This window comes from Centruroides vittatus, unplaced genomic scaffold, assembly GCF_030686945.1.
Source record: "Centruroides vittatus isolate TY-2023 unplaced genomic scaffold, ASM3068694v2 contig_1777, whole genome shotgun sequence".
Taxonomy (NCBI): domain Eukaryota; kingdom Metazoa; phylum Arthropoda; class Arachnida; order Scorpiones; family Buthidae; genus Centruroides; species Centruroides vittatus.
In genome coordinates, this window is record NW_027121088.1 from 411,366 (window position 1) to 431,135 (window position 19,770).

General features: G+C 31.9%; 1 protein-coding gene across 3 annotated transcripts in view; it reads right to left on the bottom strand.

Annotated features, from left to right (window-relative positions):
* LOC136969364 (DCC-interacting protein 13-alpha-like) overlaps nt 1-19,770 on the bottom strand; it is a 58,784-nt gene that overhangs the window by 12,392 nt on the left and 26,622 nt on the right. For all 3 annotated transcript variants that reach the window (XM_067263497.1, XM_067263499.1, XM_067263496.1), the window contains 6 exons: nt 19,541-19,719; nt 14,412-14,576; nt 13,472-13,556; nt 6,418-6,518; nt 5,784-5,925; nt 5,652-5,713 (listed from right to left, as the gene is read on the bottom strand). In XM_067263497.1, coding sequence (XP_067119598.1) covers nt 5,652-5,713; nt 5,784-5,925; nt 6,418-6,518; nt 13,472-13,556; nt 14,412-14,576; nt 19,541-19,719 — 734 coding nt within the window. The remainder of the gene's footprint in view (nt 1-5,651; nt 5,714-5,783; nt 5,926-6,417; nt 6,519-13,471; nt 13,557-14,411; nt 14,577-19,540; nt 19,720-19,770) is intronic.

Below are 19,770 nucleotides of genomic sequence, written 5' to 3' on the forward strand. Positions count from 1 at the left end.
TCTTTTTTTACCAACTAGACATAAATCAAGTAATGAACAATATTACAAGAGGAATCAATAATTAGGTTATAAACATACAGACAAAAAATAAATAAGCAAGTAAGAAAATTTTTAACACTCATTTTTAACAAAATTTCTATTAATGTTTAAGCACTTAATCCAATATTATCTGTTTCTGAAAACAAACTTCATAAAAACATTAATTGTTACTGGAGTCTGCAATACCTATTCCAGAATCTTTTCATCTAAAAAAAATTTACCATCCAAGTGTTATTCTAAAATAGGGATCTCCAAACTTTTTAGCCTAAGGGCCACACTGACTCCTCCACTAAGTCCCAAGGGTCAAGACCTAGCTAACTCAACATACCAACACACTGTAATTTTGAATTACAAATGTGCAAATTTTTGTTTCAGGACTAGCCGGCGAGTGAGATATCTATGGCACAGGGTGCGGGGGTGGACACCGCTCCATTTGCAATTCCGGTTGGTATTTACTGGCAACGTCAAGGACATTTCATTGTAGAGGAGATTCACATGCTATGTGTTACATATTGTTATGACTACTTACGACCATGCTAAATGCAAAGTAGTGACATCTTACGGAGATTAGAAAAGTTAAGTGCAGAACATGGCAAAGCTACAGTAGTACAGTACCATCTTGTGGGGAGCGGTGATATTACGCAAACATCAATTATGCTTGGTTAGTCTAAGTATACAATGCCATCTTGTAGTGAGTAGCAGAGCTAGAGCAGGTTCTGAAAAAGTTTCTGATGCATGATCACTTGAATGGAAGATTCGAGTACTTTTGAGAGTTTTTGAATATGTTCTATGCACCAAGGACATGTGGTACAAATACAGGAGACAACTGAGAGTTCGACAGTTCCAAAGTTTGAATTCAGAGCAACAAGTTTGACCTGTAAAGTGAAATATAGTGCAACTAGTGTGTTTTGTACTATAGTTTCTTAGTAAAAATACAGTGTGTTTAATTTAAAGTGTCTTTAAGATAAATTCAGTGCATTTTGTTTACTCAGAACTCCTGCTCTTAATAGTATTAATTGGCATTATTTTGATTTGAAGTTACATCACTTTTGTGTGGATTTGTATGAATATAGAAAAGAAACAAAATATTGTGAGTGCAGAACATTTAAAGAGCAATGGGGATATCAATATTTTGTAATTGAGTCAAGTAATAAGGCAATGTGTGTAATTTGCAATGAAACAATATCAGTCCTCAAAGAATACAATATAAAATGTCATTATGAGACTAAACATTCTCAAAATTACTCCAAATTTACAGGAAGCCTACGGTTAGAAAAATATGAATCTTTTTTGAAACATGGGTTAAAATCTCAGCAATTGTTGTTTAAGAAAGTAAATGCTGAAAAGAAGCAGCAACTCATGCTAGGTTCCACATGGCTTATTCAACAGCGAAACATGAGAAACCATTTACTGATGGCAAATTAATTAAGGATTGCAGAGGCAGAAGAAATGTGCCCAGAAAAAGCTAATTTATTTAAAAATATCAGTTTGTCACCAAACATTGTGGCTCAAAGAGTAGATGATATTGCAGAAAATATATTAAGTCAATTGTCTGACAAAAATCGACACTTAGAGTGGTTCTCTTTGAATGAGTCAACAGATGTTTCAGATACTGCTCAGGTGTTAGTTTTTATTTAAGGAATATTTATTTATTTATTTATTTAGCGTATGGCTTATACATGACACGAACAAAGCATAACAAAATGGAGTAATACAAAACCATAAGTGAAATAAAAGAACAAGAAGCACAACCTGATAAAAACCACACCAAATTTGTGAAACGTCAACTTAGAGCTCTGAAAAGAAAGGCAGCATCTGTATCAAGCTATGCCCGACCTTTCTCAGTTGAAGAGATAGATATGGCTCTGAAGAAACTAAAACCTAGTAAGGCCCCTGGCTTTGACGGAATACATCTTGAGTTCTTAATACATACTGGCAAGAACACAAGAGCATGGCTAGCACTATTTTTCACAGACATACTCCGGAATGGTATACTTCCACAAGAATTTAAGAAATCTAAAATAATAGCCATTTTAAAGCCTGGAAAATCATGCGAAAAACCAGAAAGCTACCGACCCATAGCACTTCTCAGCTGTTGCTACAAGCTCTTTGAGAGGCTCATCTACAATAGAATCAGCAACACTATTCTGGAACATGTACCAATGGATCAGGCAAGTTTTAGACCTAACAGGAGCTGTTGCAATCAAGTACTTTCTCTTACAACTCATATAGAGGCAGGCTTCCAAAAGCGCTTGAAGACTGGTGCTGTGTTTATTGATCTTACTGCGGCATTTGACACCGTCTGGAGAGAGGGTGTGGTGTACAAGTTTTTACAGATTATACCATGCAGAGCAACAGCCCATACCATCAACAGCATGCTCTGCGATAGGTAATTTCAAGTCTTTCTAGGGGATAGAATGAGCGCCGATAGGAAGATACACAATGGACTCCCTCAAGGATCAGTGCTCTCACCTTTGCTATTTAACCTGTACATTTCTGATCTTCCAATTACTGCATCAAGAAAGTTCTGCTATGCAGATGATATCACAATAGCTGCACAACACAGTCAATTAGAGCAAATTGAGGAAACTTTGGAACACGACCTGGAGAGCTTGGGGCACTACTTCAAAAAATGGCGATTGTCTCCAAGTGCCACCAAAACAGAAGTGTCCTGTTTCCACCTGAATAATCAACTGGCAAATACAAGGCTGAATGTCTCTTTCTGTAATCAACCTCTTAGACATAATATGTACCCAATACCTGGGTATCACCCTTGATCGCACTCTGTCTTTCAAGACGCATCTACAAAATGTCGCTGGCAAGCTTAAGAGCAGGAACAATATAATACAGAAGCTTTGTGGCACCACGTGGGGATCAACTGCTAGCACGCTGCGCTGCTCAGCTTTAGGACTGGTTTATTCGTGTGCTGAGTATTGTGCCCCTGTCTGGATGAATAGCTCCCATACAAGATTGGTAGATACACAGCTTAATGTTACAATGCGCCTGATTTCTGCTACCATACGATCTACACCAGTACTTTGGCTACCATTGTTGGCAGGAGTCATGCCACCTGACCTGCGTCGATCTAGGGCCCTTGCTCGCGAGTCCCTAAAGATAAGCAAAAATCCTCAACTCCAAACTCACCAAGACATTCCATCCTTGAGCATTAATCGCTTGAAATCTCGGAATCCAACCCTCCGGGCAGCTCAAGACATGGCTATAACTGATGATGACTATATGACATTGTGGAAAAACCGCTGGGAAACAGGAATGGGGTCCCACTTGCATGGCCTGTTCTGTCATAGGGGAAAAGTCCAAGGTTTCGACTTACCTCGCAAAACATGGTCCACGCTAAACCGTGTCAGGACGGGCCATGGCGGGTGTAGGGACTCTCTGTTCAAATGGAAGAAGGTTCCGAGCCCGGGGTGTGACTGTGGTGCTCCACGTCAGACTGTTGAGCACATTGCACGCGAATGTAGCCTCCGGGCTTACCCGGGAGACTGGAGCGACATATTAATGTCCACTTCAGAGGCCTTGAAGTGGATAAGCGAGTTAGATCTACAACTCTGAACGCTCTCTATATCTTTGTGTACATGTGCAGTCACACTTTTGTACAGTTTTACATTAGTTTAATTTCATTTAAATAATTCAAAGTTTATTCAATAATTAAGTTTTACAATAGTTTAATTGCTTAGAGACTTAAGGAATAGATAAAAATTATTAAGTGTATGAAGAGCTTCTTGACGTTCATAGCATTCACAGCATTCACAGCATTACCACTGGAGAAGATATTTTAAAGGAGTTAAAAATGCTGTTCAGAAAAACAATCTTCAAACGTCAATAGAAAAACTTGAAGTGTATCACTACTGTTGGTGGCAAAAACGTGTGTGGAAAAAATAAAGATGTTGTTGCTCTCATATCAAAGGCCATAGAAACTGACGATAGTTCAAAACCATTAATCATACATTGCATCATTCATCAAGTCTTTGTGCAGAAAATGCTTGGATATGTCAGAAGTTTTAAAGCCAGTCATGTCAACTATTAATTATATCAGATCACATGCACTCAATCATTGTCAATTCCACAAGTTTATTGAAGAGATTGGAGAAAATGACTTACTATTTTATACTGCAGTATGCTGGCTTAGCTGCAGAAAAGTTCTAAAGCAATTTTTTGAGCTCCAAGCAATAATTGAAATTTTCTTGAATGAAAGGAATTGTTCTCTGGCAGAGTTACAAAACAATGAGTGGTTATTGAAGTTATCATTTTATACAGATTTAACTAAACATATGAATGACCTTAATTTAAAATTACAAGGAGAAAACCAGCTTCTGCCTGATTTATACACTTGTATTAAGTCCTTTCGGCAAAAAATTGTTTTGTTTCAATCTCAATTAAACAAAAAATGTTTCACGCATTTTAATACATGCCAAACATTCAGTCAGTCAGCAAACTGAGACTCCATTTCCAGTATATTTTGCAATTGAAGCTTTGGGTGCTTTAAAAATAAATTTTGAGTATCATTTTTCAGACTCTGATGCAATTGCAAATGATATCAACATTTTTCAAAATCCTTTTAACACCAATATAGAAACCCTTGCCCCAGAACTTCAAATGGAAATGATTGATTTACAGTGTAGCAATATTTTTAAAGAAAAATATTTAAAGTCATCATTGCTGGAATTTTATAGGAGTCTTCAACTCACACAGTTTGATCAGTTGCAAAAATCTGCTTGTGGCTTTTTTTGCTTTTGGCACTACTTATCTGTGTGAAAAACATTCTCCAAAACGAAATATACAAAAAATATTTACAGATCCAAATTAACTGATGAGCATTTGAAGTCACTGTTGATAATTTCCACTAGTAAATTTGATCCACAACTGCAAACAATTATGAGTGGAAAGTTACAGCTACATAAATCTCAATCATGATTATAGTGTTTAATTTCATTATGTGAATTACCTATGTATGTCATTTATTGTGTTTTTTAATTGGTCATTATATAAAAACATCTGATTATTATTTTGTATGATTTACTTATATTGTAAATTTTACAATATAATCAAAATAAACTATGGTGGGCCGGATACCTGGCTTGTCCGGCACACTACCACGTGCCAGATTGGTGGTGCTCGCAGGCTGGTGTTGGCTTGCGGGCTGTAGTTTGGAGATCCCTGTTCTAAAACATGTACTACAGTGACTTTGACAGCAATCAAAATACTTTTATGTAGCATAATTTCATAAGCTGGTAAAACATTGGAATAAATGCATAAATGTTTACAGGAATTCTTTTGGAAAATAAATATTCTGTATTAGAAATTTTCTTTTTTAAGCTTAGTTTTTTGGTAAGGCTTCCCAATACATGATACCTAATTTGATATTATCTACCTAATATTCATTGCAAGATGCTTAATGAGTAATGAATACTGAATAACAAGTATGTTCAGTACTTATTAATTAATCAATATACCTATCTGTTACTAAAAAGTAACAGTTTTCATATACTATGAACAACTCTCTAGCAATGCAACAGATTGTTATTTATGTACACAATCATCAAAATTCAAATTATATATGAACAATTATGTATCTTAAAATTTATGTTACATACCCTGCTTCACTACTTGTTGGAGATGGAGTATAATTTGATGAACGTTCTGACTTTTCAACTGACTGGAAAAAATTTATAGTTTATAATTTTATTTAATTTTTTATTATCATAATAAATAAAAATATAGAATACTTTCTGTGAGTTTCTATCTTTTGATAGCTGTTTAACTGGTTTTGGATACTCTCGACAAGAATGGGACTCCTTTGCAATATTATTTATTGTGGCAATCCATTCATCTCTTTCTCTTTCATTTATAGCTTGTAAAATAATTACTCTATAAAAGGAGGAGAAAATAGCTTAGAATTCGATAATGAAAATTTTCATAGGAAAATTTTATTAAAATTAATGAAACATGTATTAGACTAGTGATTCTCAGCCTTTTTTTCATCATGGTACACTTTTAATAATTTAAAAATTTGGTGGCACACACATTTACTTTGGTAAGTACCTCAGGACAACTAGTGACGTCATAACAGTGATTTTTAAATGCCATTCATTATTTAGGTCACATTTTCTAAACTCTTTGGTAACTAGTGGCAGTTACTGGTAACACCGGTTACAATTTCTAAATGTTCCCTAGGAAAGTAGAACCAATTGAACTACTTGTTTGACATCACTTATGTGTGGGTATTCCCAGTGGCGACACTTAAAAAATGTTGAGAATCACTGTATTAGACCAATCATTTCATTCAACATTGATAAAACCAAATTATTTTCTTTTGATAAAAACTATTTGAAGGAAGAAAATGTAATTAAATTTACTTACTTTTTTCCATTTGATATTTGAAAAACATTTCTTCGATCTTCTTGTTCCAAAGCTTGAGCAGCTACTTTTATATCTAACTCCATTACAGAACTGCCTGCAACCTGTAACAAATTTTAACCATAGAAATTTAAAGAATCATTACATATTTTATTAAATTCAATCCACAAGTAAAAGTAAAATTGCACAATACAAAGATATTAAATAGTAGATTATAGAAATTTAACATTAGCAATGGAAACACAGAGTAAAAAAAATCCAGCAACAAGTCTCTTAACTTTCCCAGCAACATTTAATGGTGCTATCTGTTATGACATTTTATTAAAAACTTAACTATTATAAAATGGCAAAAAGCTTGAGGGTAAGGATGGGTTTTATAAAAAATTGTAAATGCTAAAAATGAGTAAAATTGTCATTAAGTCTGACTCTTCTCGAGATATGACATGTAACCCTCTTTATATCCCCATCCCTTTGATCTTTAACCACCAAAATTTAATAGCATCAATCCCCTTAATACAAAAACCTCCATGCAAAATTTTAGAAATTTTTGACAAAGCACAAGAGTTATTAAGCTTCAAAGAGAGTGAACAAAATAGTGCCCCCCACACACAAACATCCATACATACAAAAGAAATACCCTGTTTCCCCGAAAATAAGACAATGTCTTATATTAATTTTTGCTCCCAAAGATGCACTAGGTCTTATTTTCAGGGGATGTCTTATTTTTCATAAGGAAGAATTGTTGAAAAAAAATGAACATTTATTATACACTGTATAGTATTGTCATCACAAACCAGCTTAACCTGACAAACTGTGAATCCTATCAAGAATTTCTTGTTACTGCCATTATTTCTATGTACAACAATCTATAGTACATTTACCGATCCTGATTTTTATGAACACAAAGCAAGATTTATTCAATGACGGTCATATCATCATCTGGAACATCATCATAACAATGCTTCCAAACGAAAACTTTGCTAAGTCTTACTTTTGGGGAGGCCTTATATTTAGCAATTCAGCAAAACCTCTACTAGGTCTTATTTTCAGGGGATGTCTTATTTTCGGGGAAACACGGTACCACCAAATTTTTTGCATCTCTCAATATTTAAAGGGCCAAGTCCAAAAATGTAAAAATCTGGAAAGACATTTTTTGACTGATTGTCATACTTTTCCTCTGTTTTGTATACCAGTCAGGAAAGTAATAAAAATGAATAATTTGGAAAACAAATTATCATACTCATACTTGTACAGAAAATGTAATCAATAATAGAAGACATAAATATAGTTGAAAGTAGTGATAAAATAATACCAAAATTTCTCCCAATTCTGAAACGATTCCTTTTAATACTTCCTAAACTTCATTTTATTTACTTTAGAAAAATTAATGATTTACATTATGAGCACAGTACATTCATTAATTAATAAACATTAAGTTTAAGAATAAAAAATGATTGGGAAATCCAAAATCAGTCTTTCAAAAAATATTTGAAAATTCTCTATTTATATGTGGATATGCATGTTTTTATTGTGTACTACAGAATAAATTTGAAATAATCTTATTTCAGATAAATTTATATTGCGACACTACCCTCAAAGAAATTATAGCCAATTTCCCTTTTATTTCAAAGAACTATCCCATTGTGTCATCTAATGTTGCCATCTTTGGAATGACACAATAACCCAAGGAAGGGGAATGTAAATGAGAAAATGCACTTTTTTTTCGTGCTTCTCACAATTGGCATTCATTGTACGAGGGCGGTTTTTTCAACCTCCAATGGTCCATAAAACAAAGACAAATGTAAATAACAAAATGAATTTATTACCAGAAGTTAGGTACAAACATGGCTACTTTTCAACATAATCACTGTGAAATTGAGGCATTTGTCTACCTGGGGACGAGTTTTGCAATCCCCTCTTTGTGGAATGTTGCCACCAGTGACTTAAGATGGGCCTTAATGTTGTTTTGAAGATTGTCATTAGTCTTGAACCTCTGCCCTCCTAGCCACGTTTTCAGTTCAGGAAAGACATGGAAGTTGCTCAGCACTAAATCAAGGGTATAAACTGGGTGTTTAAAAAGTTCAAAGATGGGTGGAAGTTTTCAAATACCTTTAATGTGCAAAGACTTCCACCTCTTCCCTAAACTGAAAACGTGGCTAGGAGAGCAGAGGTTTGAGACTGACAATCTTCAAAACAATGTTAAGACCCATCTCAAGTCACTGGTGGCAACATTCTATGAAGAGGGGATTGTAAAACTCGTCAACAGGTAGACAAATGCCTCAATCTTCACAGTGATTATGTTGAAAAGTAACCATGTTTGTACCTAATTTTTGGTAATAAATTCATTTTTTTATTTACACTTGTCTTTCTTTTATGTATCATCGGAGATTGAAAAAAAAACTGCCTATGTAAATACTTATACTTTAATTCTATCATATTTAACATTAAATGAGGTTCAGCAACTGATGCAAGAAGCCAAACAAATATCATCATCATAAGTTAACCAAGTTTTGAATACATTCATTTGAGCCATGAATGCCTAGATTGATGCATCTTGAAATATCAATTTTTAAAACTCAAAACGGCAGTAAAGTTAGTGAGAACAAAGTATTTTTACTAAGAATCATGCAAATTACAATTGAAAATTTAATGTATTATAGCATCATCTGCAAACCATAAAAACTTTAATAATGAGAAAGTCGTTTTATCATTATAAGTAAACATACTAAATACAGTGAAATTCTGTTAATCTGTCATTGTCGGGATTGACATGGTGTTGGTTTATTGAATATGCCATTATCAAACAGTGAAAATTTTTCCAGTTTTTTCGATCCCCTGGATACAATTTGATATCTTCGCATGTAAAACTGTACAAAATCTGCCCGTATTGTACATCTCAGACATTTAGAACAAGTTGAAATTTATAAGGCTGCTGGCAGATATACTGCCATTAACTTTCACAATGTAAATTCCTTCCTCCCAGTGTGGAAGTCATTCTACAAATTGTACATTTACAATGCTCTCCCCCTCTCTCTTATATCATTTTCCTTCTTCACACATGTACAGCAATCCCTCAATGTTTCAATAGCTGAAGGGTCATTTCGCCTGATGATTTCAATTCAATATGGGTGAAAACATTAGCTTTATCCCCCCTTTTCTGCTGGTTATTTGGTTTTGGTGACTTTTTTTTTAATCAAGTATACCCAGTTGTTAGTAGTAGTGTGAATTTTTAATTTTCAATTGCAGTTTAACTGGCATGCTGGTAACCCTGGCACTGAACACTGATCAGTGCATTAGAATAAGAGGCATCAGTGCATCTTGTTCTAATGCACCAATAACTTCCCCCATGATGAGCTCGTCATGCTGGCTTATTGCGTTTGCCAGCATACTGGATGTTGAGTTAACAGAACTTCACTGTATTAAAAATAATTTTATATAATATTTTTTCAATCAAAATATAATTTTGTTTATTACATTTTAAACTGTTTTGCTGACTGCTGACCTTGATTTGAAACTAGGTAGCCCAATAATTCAATCAATGTTAAATTAAAATTTAAAATTTTAATTTAACATTGATTGAATTATTTTGATTTAATTTTGACTGAATTATTTGATTTAATTTAATATTAAATTAAAATTTTAAATTTTAATTTAACATTGATTTTTGTGTGGCTTTAACTTTTGTGTGAAACAACAATCAACTTCTATAGTTATGTTGCAAGAGAAAAAAAACACTTTAAATGCATTATCAGTTGCAATTAATTTTTAAAAAATGTAGGCAAAATTAAAAATAAATAAAAATTATTAAAAATAATAAGATGATAATTAAAATCAAATCAACTGAAAATTAAAACAATGTTTTCAAAAATTGTTTAAAAGTTGTTCTGAAATTTTCAAATTGCAAATTAAAATAATTTTTAAATTTACATTATTTGTGTGTGATGATGAGAGAAGATTTTGCTTTATATATATATATATATATATAAAAAGCAAAATCTTCTTATATCTTCAAAAGCTATATATATATATATTCAAAATCTTCAAAAGCTATATATATATATATATGTTACAGTCAAAACCCGTTTTTAGTTAGAACACGTTTTAACTAGTTGAAACTAGTTTATACTGGATGTCTTTGTTAAAACTAGTTTTAACTCAAATTCCTTTTTGACTAGCAGTAAATTCTTGTTTTAACTAGACAAAATGGGTTTTGTCTAGTTAATTTACTGCTGTACATGTTTTGATTTTAGATAAAACTAGTTTTAACTTTTAACATTAGTTAAAACTAATTTTAGCTACATAAATATGTTTAGGGGAAATAAATAAAGTTGTGTGTAGTGATTTGGGGAAGATGCCTAACATTTTGCTTATGAAGGAAATTATAGCAATAATTTGAGTTTTGGAGGCCTCTAATGAAAATATCATATTCTTGAGCATGTTTTTCAAATAAAACTTTGGAGTATATCAAAAATAATTATGTATTGTGTTTGCAATGACGACTTCTTCACTGTCTGGCATTTTAGGCATCTCACCCTGAGTATCCGGGTGAGATGCCTAAAATGCCATTGGGGTAAAATAAATATAATTGCATAAAATTAATTTCCGAATATCTTAACCAAATTTAATTTATTGCATATGTAGTACAAAGTACTTTATAGTAAGTGTAACAGCACAGTATATAAATATTGTTAAGTTCCCACCCATTCTAACATGCTCTATAGCTAGCTGAAAGCTTTTTTCAGTCCAAAAACCTTTTTGAAAAGTCCTTATATAATTTCTATGCATATCATGCAATAAAACGAGAAAACAAAAATTTATTAAAAATAGGCATATTGGAATTCAGTTAACAAAAAATAGGCATGTTATCCCAACAAAAATGTGGCATCTTTCCCATTTGTCAGGGTAAGATGCCTAGTGGAATCATGCGTTCTAGCATGTCTGATTATGATCGGTGGTAGCTCACAACGGAAACTTTAGAACCTTAACTACATCACACATTAATTTTTTCTGCAATTCTTAATAAATTCTATTTTAACTTTTAGTTTTAAAATGATTCTAGAAACATTTCGCTACAAAAACTTTGTTCTTATCTTGCTTTTATTCTTCTCGGATGTAGAAAATGAGGTAACGGTAGCCAACTACAGCTTTCCGCACTCAATACTGGCCCAACGATTCATCATACAAACACATGACAATATCTGACGTCACTGATGTCACTGTTTGAAAATATCAAAAAATAGGCATCTTCCCCTGAATCACTCTATATGTTGCAGTCAAAACCAGTTTATAGTTAGGATGCGTTTTAACTAGTTGAAACTAGTTTATACTGGATGTCTTTGTTAAAACCCATTTTGTCTAGTTAAAACTAGAATTTACTGCTAGTCAAAAATGAATTTGAGTTAAAACTAGTTTTAACTAGACAAAATGGGTTTTAACAAAGACATCCAGTATAAACTAGTTTCAACTAGTTAAAACGCGTTCTAACTAAAAATGGGTTTTGACTGCAACATATATATAGAATAAATTTTTCACTACTGATTGAAATAATTTGTCAATATTTAGAAATTCATTAACTTAACTGTAAAAGTAAATAAAGTATATTATAATTAGTTTATAAATACAGTATATTATTAAATAATTTATAAATAATTGATATCATTGAAATTACTGGATTATATGAATTTCTAAATTAAAACTTACAATGTTCAAGAAAACAACTCAAGCACATTTTTTAAATAATAAAATTAACTTATGCCAATTTCGAATTCCTCCAAATGGTTGAGTGCACTGCTGTATAAAACATGCTTAGTTGGCAATATTTTATGTAATAAGAAATGAACTAGGAATTCAATTTTCTGATATTCTCTCTCAAGAATTTATAACAAAAAATTACATTTTACTTAAAATATATAGATACATAGCCAAACAATCACCTTAAATACTCGGGCTATAAATCTGCCATTTTTAATAATTAATACTAAGTAATTTGTTACAAGAGGTAGACATTAAGTGCCATCTCTTATATAAATTAATAATTAAAAACAGAAGTATGTAGTTTATAGCCCAAGTATGTAAGGCAATCATTTGGCTATGTGTGTGTGTATGTATGTATGTATATACGTACATACATACATACAAGGATACAAGGCTTTTATATATAGGGATATATATATACGGTTTAATCCGATTATAACGTCATCGGATATAACAACAACCCTAATATAATATCAAATTTTTATCGGGCCCATGATTTTACTATACTAGATAATGTTTAAAAAAAACCCACTTGTAACAACATAAAATCCTGTTTTAACGTCATATTTGAAGCACTTCCAAATTTTATTTAACAAAAAAAAAAAAAAAATACTACGTGTTCAGTCCTAGGGTCAGAGTTCACTTTCCTAGAATGACTGTGGGTGGTGCTCTTTTCACCTGACTTCGGTGGGGTGAAATTCGCCACTTTTAAACAACATGATGGTCAGTTATTACATGCTCATTTTTATATTACTTCATGCTAAATTGTTAAATATTCTATTATTTTTAATATAGCATATTATATCAAATAGTTTATAAAGAAATAATTAAATTATTTTTAATTGGCATACATTAATTTAACCTTTTGTTTCCTTTTGATTCAACATTATTCTCAAAACTGGAAGTTCCACCATTATTGAAACTTAAGACAAATAGAAATTTCTTATAAAATGTAATTTTTGAAATTTTTAATTACATCAATGTAAATAAAGTTTATTTAAACATGTAGTTTGCATTTTTATACATACGATAATAAATTATTACTATCATAATAGATACAGTATACTGTATTGCCATTAAGAAATAATTTTACGGTAAAACATACAATGTAAAATTAGAATGGAGTTTACAATAGATTCTTAAACACACTTGGTACATTTTATTGGACTGAAATTATAACCCCGCAGATAACGACACTTGGTTATAATGTCAAAAAATTGCCAGTCTCATGGATGATGATATAAACGGGTTAAACTGTATATAGGGCTTCGGGTTGTTTAATATACTTATATAAAAATCATACCTCATCTTTACTTATGCTCATCAAATATCCTCCTACAGTATAAAAATATATTTGTTCCCATTTTGTTACCATTCCTGCAAATTTTCTACACAATGAAAAAAAAAAAAAATTATTTTAGATAATTAAATATAAAATCTTTCATTTTGATTATTTGAAATATAAAATATTAGATATCCTCCAGACTAAAATCTTTCTTACATACATAGAAAAAACAAAAATCTCAGAAATTTAATCTCTTATTTTTTGCAGTATATTGTCAATGTAGAATATAAGTTCAAATAATATCTTTTACATTATATTTCAAATTGATTTATTACAAGTTGTTATTTTTAAAGTATTAATTGAAAATACAAAATAGAAGAAAATATTAAACATTTTCCTATTTTTGCATTTCTGTATAAATAATTCACTTAATTTATGATTAAATCTCCTAATCACAAATTAACCTTGAAATCTATCATTTTTGATGGTTGAATGTCATTAATCAAATAGCTTTTGATTTCTTTAAAAACATTAGTATAAATTATCAATTGTGTGATATCTGAATTTAAAACTTTTTAGTTCTTAAAAAAACTTATAGCAAACAAGCTGTTAACTTTAATAAATTATTAAAATAATTAATTTTTCACTTAATTTTCAAATTTGAACTCAATGAATTTTCTTACTAAGAATGTTTTCAATAACTGTAACATAATAAATGTAGTATCTATAAAGTTTTGGTATAGAATTACAGATTATTATTATTAACAAAGAGAAAACAATAAAGAGCATCTTATCCATATTGGCTACTTAGCATTCAATTGTATCTGCTTGTAGAAATAAACATGGTAATTATAATTCTCTTCAAGAAGTTGTAAATCTGATATAAATTGTTTTATCTGTTTTAAAGACAATGCAATACTCATTAACAACAGCTCAACACATTAAATTTTATACTTACGTTCTTTGAAACAGATATCCTGACTTCTGACTAAGTCCTGTATTTGGTGGAATATATGGCAAATCAACAGGTAATTCAGCATAATATAAATGCTGACTTTGTTTTTCTATAGATTCAATTAATTCTACAGTTTTCTGGGTTTCTTGACCAAGTTCAGCTTGTACTCTATATAATTAAAATATTTAAATATGTGTAATTTAATTAAAATTGCCATTTACTTTTATAAATTGAAAAATTATAATAATCAAATTCACTAAATTTTATATCTAACTTTGAAATATTGTTTTTGATGATAAATCATTAAGGATATATCAGGGGTTGCACTGCAAAGTGCCAAAATTGTCACTTGGTGATACCGAAATCATAGCCCTAAACACAAACAACTCCTTGTCCAAATAATAAGACCCATTTCTCAAGCATTTCCAAAAAGGTGCCTCTGAAAATTGAGTGTTTAGCTTAAAAGTGGTGATAAAAATATTACATAGACAATAGCAAGTAGCAATAAAAATCTTGGTCTTCTTATTTTGACTTTCAGCATGAAATTGAACCACAAAACACACTTTAGGAAAACAGTTGAATGTCTAGCTCCTGTTCGATGGGAGTCCCATGCACCACACATCTAGTAATTTCGTGATGTTGTGAAGCAAGTTTGGGTAGAAAAGTAGGAAGTGACATTGAGAACTGAAGGTGGTTTTCATGCAATGCTGCCCAGCATTTCCAGATTGAGAATTTTTTTATTGACTGACACAAAATTTGGGGAATTTTTGGGATGACTTTTTTACATTGACCATTTTTCAGTAGACTAAAACAAAAATTTTGACATGACACAACCTGTAAAATACTGTTTAAACATTGTGATCAAGTGGACTGTTTGGAATTATTCATTAAAAAATTATTCCTATTGCTACAAAGGAGAGGGCCAGATGTTTGGGTCGCCGATTAAAACAAAACTTGGTGAGCACATGGCCCTAAACACAAACAGCTTGTCCAAATAATAGGACCCATTTCTCAAGCATTTCCAAAAAGGTGCCTCTGAAAATTGAGTGTTTAGCTTAAAAGTCTAAGTTCCATATCCTAGAGCAATGTTAGACAAGTGAATATGACTGGACCTAGACAATGTAGGTTTATCAACCTTTGGAGTTTTAGTTTTGTTCTTTAATGTATAACTTTCTTATTTTACCGCATCATTAGCATTATTATTACTATTATAATTCCTCACATTTAAACCTCATAAAACAAGAGATTAAAAATTGCGATGTCATTTCCTGTTTAGCAAAAATAAGCCTCTGTAGATTTAACTCTGATGTTGTAAAATAAGACTATTTCTTCATATTTATTTTCACATATTTTGCATACAGTGTCCCCACAAGCAAATAAGCTTTCAATGTTACTGAATATGGATGAAAAAGACAAGTGAGACAAAAATAGGGTAGTGTAGTCGCAGTGTTTTATTTTTTTAATTGTTAATATTATTGACAATATCCTCATGCATTCATGTTTGTTATGCCTCAAATGTCACAATACCACTATATCTGAAAATAAATATGAAGAAAATTTCATTTAACAACATAAGAGTTAAATCTAGAAACAAATAAATTTGTCCAGGATGATGTTGTCAATGAAACAATTTATCGGTGGTTTCATTTATGATACCTAGATTTTTTTCTATTTATACTGCCTTCCTAACATGCCATATTTTTCAATATAGCAGCCAGGCATGTAATTTTTCCTGAACACAGATTCATAATGTTGCAATATTTTTCTAGAAATTTTTGAAATACTGGATTTTTGAGTGTATAGAAAAGAATATCAGTTGCTTGAAAGCTGATGTTAGGTCTTTGAAAAACAGACTGCTGATATTCAGCCTGTTTGAAAATTTCTGTTTCACTGCAAGACTGTATTTGAGTTTGCAGAGTTGCTACAGTATAAGGATGCTTTTGCATATTTGTTAGTACTAATGTGTCGCATTACCTGCCATTGATGTTCCATTGTTATAGCTACATTGAAAATACAATACAAAAGAACTTTTCCATCAGTGCTGATGACATTTTGGCTGAATTCCTTAATGTATCCTTGCAGTTTGCACTTTCTTGAACTTACTACTAAACAGTTCAAAGGGTATTTAGAACAGATGATAGTATTAACTCAATTTCAACATAGATGAGTGTTAAGCTACCATTGCATTCAACCTTTCAATTTGAAACAGTATTTATTGCTGCCATTATTTAATTATTTCATAAGAGCATTTTTAGTAAATGTGATTTTTTATTCAGTATAATTTTATATAATGATGTTTAGCTTACAGTTATAAATTCAATTTAATGGACTTTTATTTTTGAAGATTGCATATATTGTCTTGAATATTTTAAAAATTTGCTAACAAAATTCAGGAAATGATAGTTATGAGTAATTAATAAATTTCAAACATTTATTCTATTGATTGAAAAAAAGCTTTTAAGAGGTTAGTCAAATGTGATTTTATTTAAATTACTAACAGCATAATGAGCAAATACAGAATTTGTTTACTTAAATGATAATGCTGTATTTACTTGATTCTAAGCCCCACAATGATTTGAATCAAATTTTAAGATGCTTTTATGGAGGAAAAAATTTTAAAGCAAGCAATTTTATTTTGTTTTGTTAGGTAACAAGTTAGAAAAATAATACAAATGCTTCAAAAAAGAGGTAATGTTCAGCAACTCTTCTGTTTAGACTATACAATAACTTTTTCTTATAATGCTACATCATAATGTAATCTTGAAGACATTTTTAAATATTAAAAAGTACTTTAAATTAAATGTTTGTTACCAGCAAAGTTTATTTGAACTGATGTGACTATTAAATAGTATAGTCAAAAACATCTATTATTAGATCATAACACATTGCATCATAAGTCTCATGATAATTTTACTTTCACAGCAGTTGTGTATAACATGAAAAAGTATTGAAATCAGGTGAAATTTGACCTGCCGAAATTTTGCAAACCTCCACATTTTGAGACCTCCTGAACACAAAAGGGGAAAAACAAATTCTGTATATGTGAGGGGATATCGATTATATTTCATTTCATATCTCAGGATGGGGTAGAGATTAGATTAAAAAATCAGATTTAGCATGGTAACTTGTACATAAGGGGCATTGATACTATTAAATTTTGGTGATTACAAGTCAAGGGACTGAGGAGATAAAGGGGGGGATCATATGTTATTTCTTGAGAGGGTGGACTTAATGAAAATTTTACTTATCGGAATTTACAATTTCTTAAAAAATTCATCTCTACTCTCAAAAATTAAGCTTTTTGCCTTTTTATAATAATAAATAATGCATAATTTATTTTTTAAATAAATCACATAACAGATGGCATCACATATAATTTTATTTTAAATAATTAAATCTATTAGATACATATTTTGGTTAATGTTACCTTAGGTTCCGAGATTGTGGTGGTGGAATTTTTTCCCTACGTTGGCGTCCGCGATGGGAAAAATTTTTTTCCCTAGACTCGTGACGTCGACGCCCTCGAGAATTTTTTCCCCGGTCGGTTTCGACCCCGACTTCCATGTTGCCGAGTATCCTGTAACCTCGAAATGGCGACGGTGTGTATAAATTTGCGACGGTAGAGGGAGCCTTTTCGTGACATCGTGCGAGAGTAATATCGGCGGGAAATTCATAGTGGTGTTACGCGCGAATATGCAAATGCTCGATCTGTGACGTGATTTCTGTTCGTTTCAATGCAATTTTATGCAAATTGACTACCAGTTGGAAATGTGTGCTGCCGTGTTTTGCGATTTGGATTATGACTCGTGTTTTTTTTCGTGACGATTTTTCGTTTTCAAATTAACTCTTATCGGATAATAATTGTGGTTAATATTTCTTCTTGCATTAGTAAGTATTTTTTTTTTTTATTTTTACAATTTTTAGCTAAACGTTAGACGAACCTGTAACTAGAAATTAAGGATAGGCTGTGTTTTTTTTCCCCACCATTCCAACCTCCCCTCGTTTAGTTATTACCGATTGTGTGGAAATGAGCGGTTCGGTCAATTTGATTTGCAACGACGAATTTCGGTCGAAATGCACTTCCCGTGATTTTTACAAGTCGATGGAAGACGACCGTTTGGAGTTAGATGTACCTCCCTTTGTCGATAGCACATTTAAATTTGCTGTGAAATTAGGCATACAGCCGACTGAGTCCGTTCGCATTGATTGTGATTCCTGGCCCTCCAGAAAACCAGGCGAGAGATTTCCAACTTTTGCCCAACACTTAAGCAACACTTGTCCGGGCAGGGAAAAGTGCCGATTTGGCTCCAGCCCGAAACCGTTCCCGCAGCGCCTGCGACGATTACGAAAAAGAAAGCTAACAAGAAACAAGAAGAAGGGAAAGATACCAAAAAGCAGCATAGTAATACTAATTCAAAAGAAGGAAAATGCCAACCAACCAATAAAAGGGCGACCGAAGCGAAAACAACAGCGAATAAAAGAACTTCACCGAACAAAAATCCGGAGTTTAGCGAAACCGGCAAAAAATTGGATCGAAAAGGAAAGAAACAAAGGAAGAAGTAGTCGAACTCCATCGAAAAGTGAGTAAAAAATTACTTTTTCCCTTTTTTTTAATTTTTTTTCATTTCGGTTAAAATCCGCGGATTCTGCATAGCATTTCAAGATGGCGGCCGGTCGCGTGGCCATCTTGAATCGCAGGGAAAAAATTTTTCCCCGGCACGGTCGCCGACATAGGGAAAAAATCCCTACGTCCCCATCTCGGAACCTAAGGTAACATTAACCCATATTTTAGTTTTGTCCTGGGAAATTTTTCTACAAAAGAGTGAAGCATGGAACAACATTACTTTTGCCAAATGGAGTCCAACAAAAGAGCATGTTGCAAACTTTCCTGGCTTCACCAGGAAAGTTTGCAACTTGCTCACAAAAGATCCAGCAATGCATTGCTAGATCTTTTGTTTTTGACAGCAAATGTAAGACAATAATCGATTCTGATGCACTTTACTTCAGACTAGTAAAAATGGTTTAAAAAAAGTGCATCCTAGAACAAAGAGAATGTAATAAAAATATAAATAATTAAAAAGTTTTAATATAAAAAATATATGAAATAAGTCACAAATTAAATAACTGCCTACCCTTGGACGCTTGTGCTAATATTAGAGAGAAAGGATTCCACTTCTGGTGTATTCAATGCTTCATACCCAACAGCAAAATGAGATTTCAGAGAATGTAAATAACCTAACAAAGGCTCAATTAAAGCAATTTTTCTTTTGTATTGAAGAGCATTTAAACTGGCATAATAATGTAGAGCCATCTGAAAATATGAAATATTAAAATATTTTTCCATATATAATTAGATTATTAT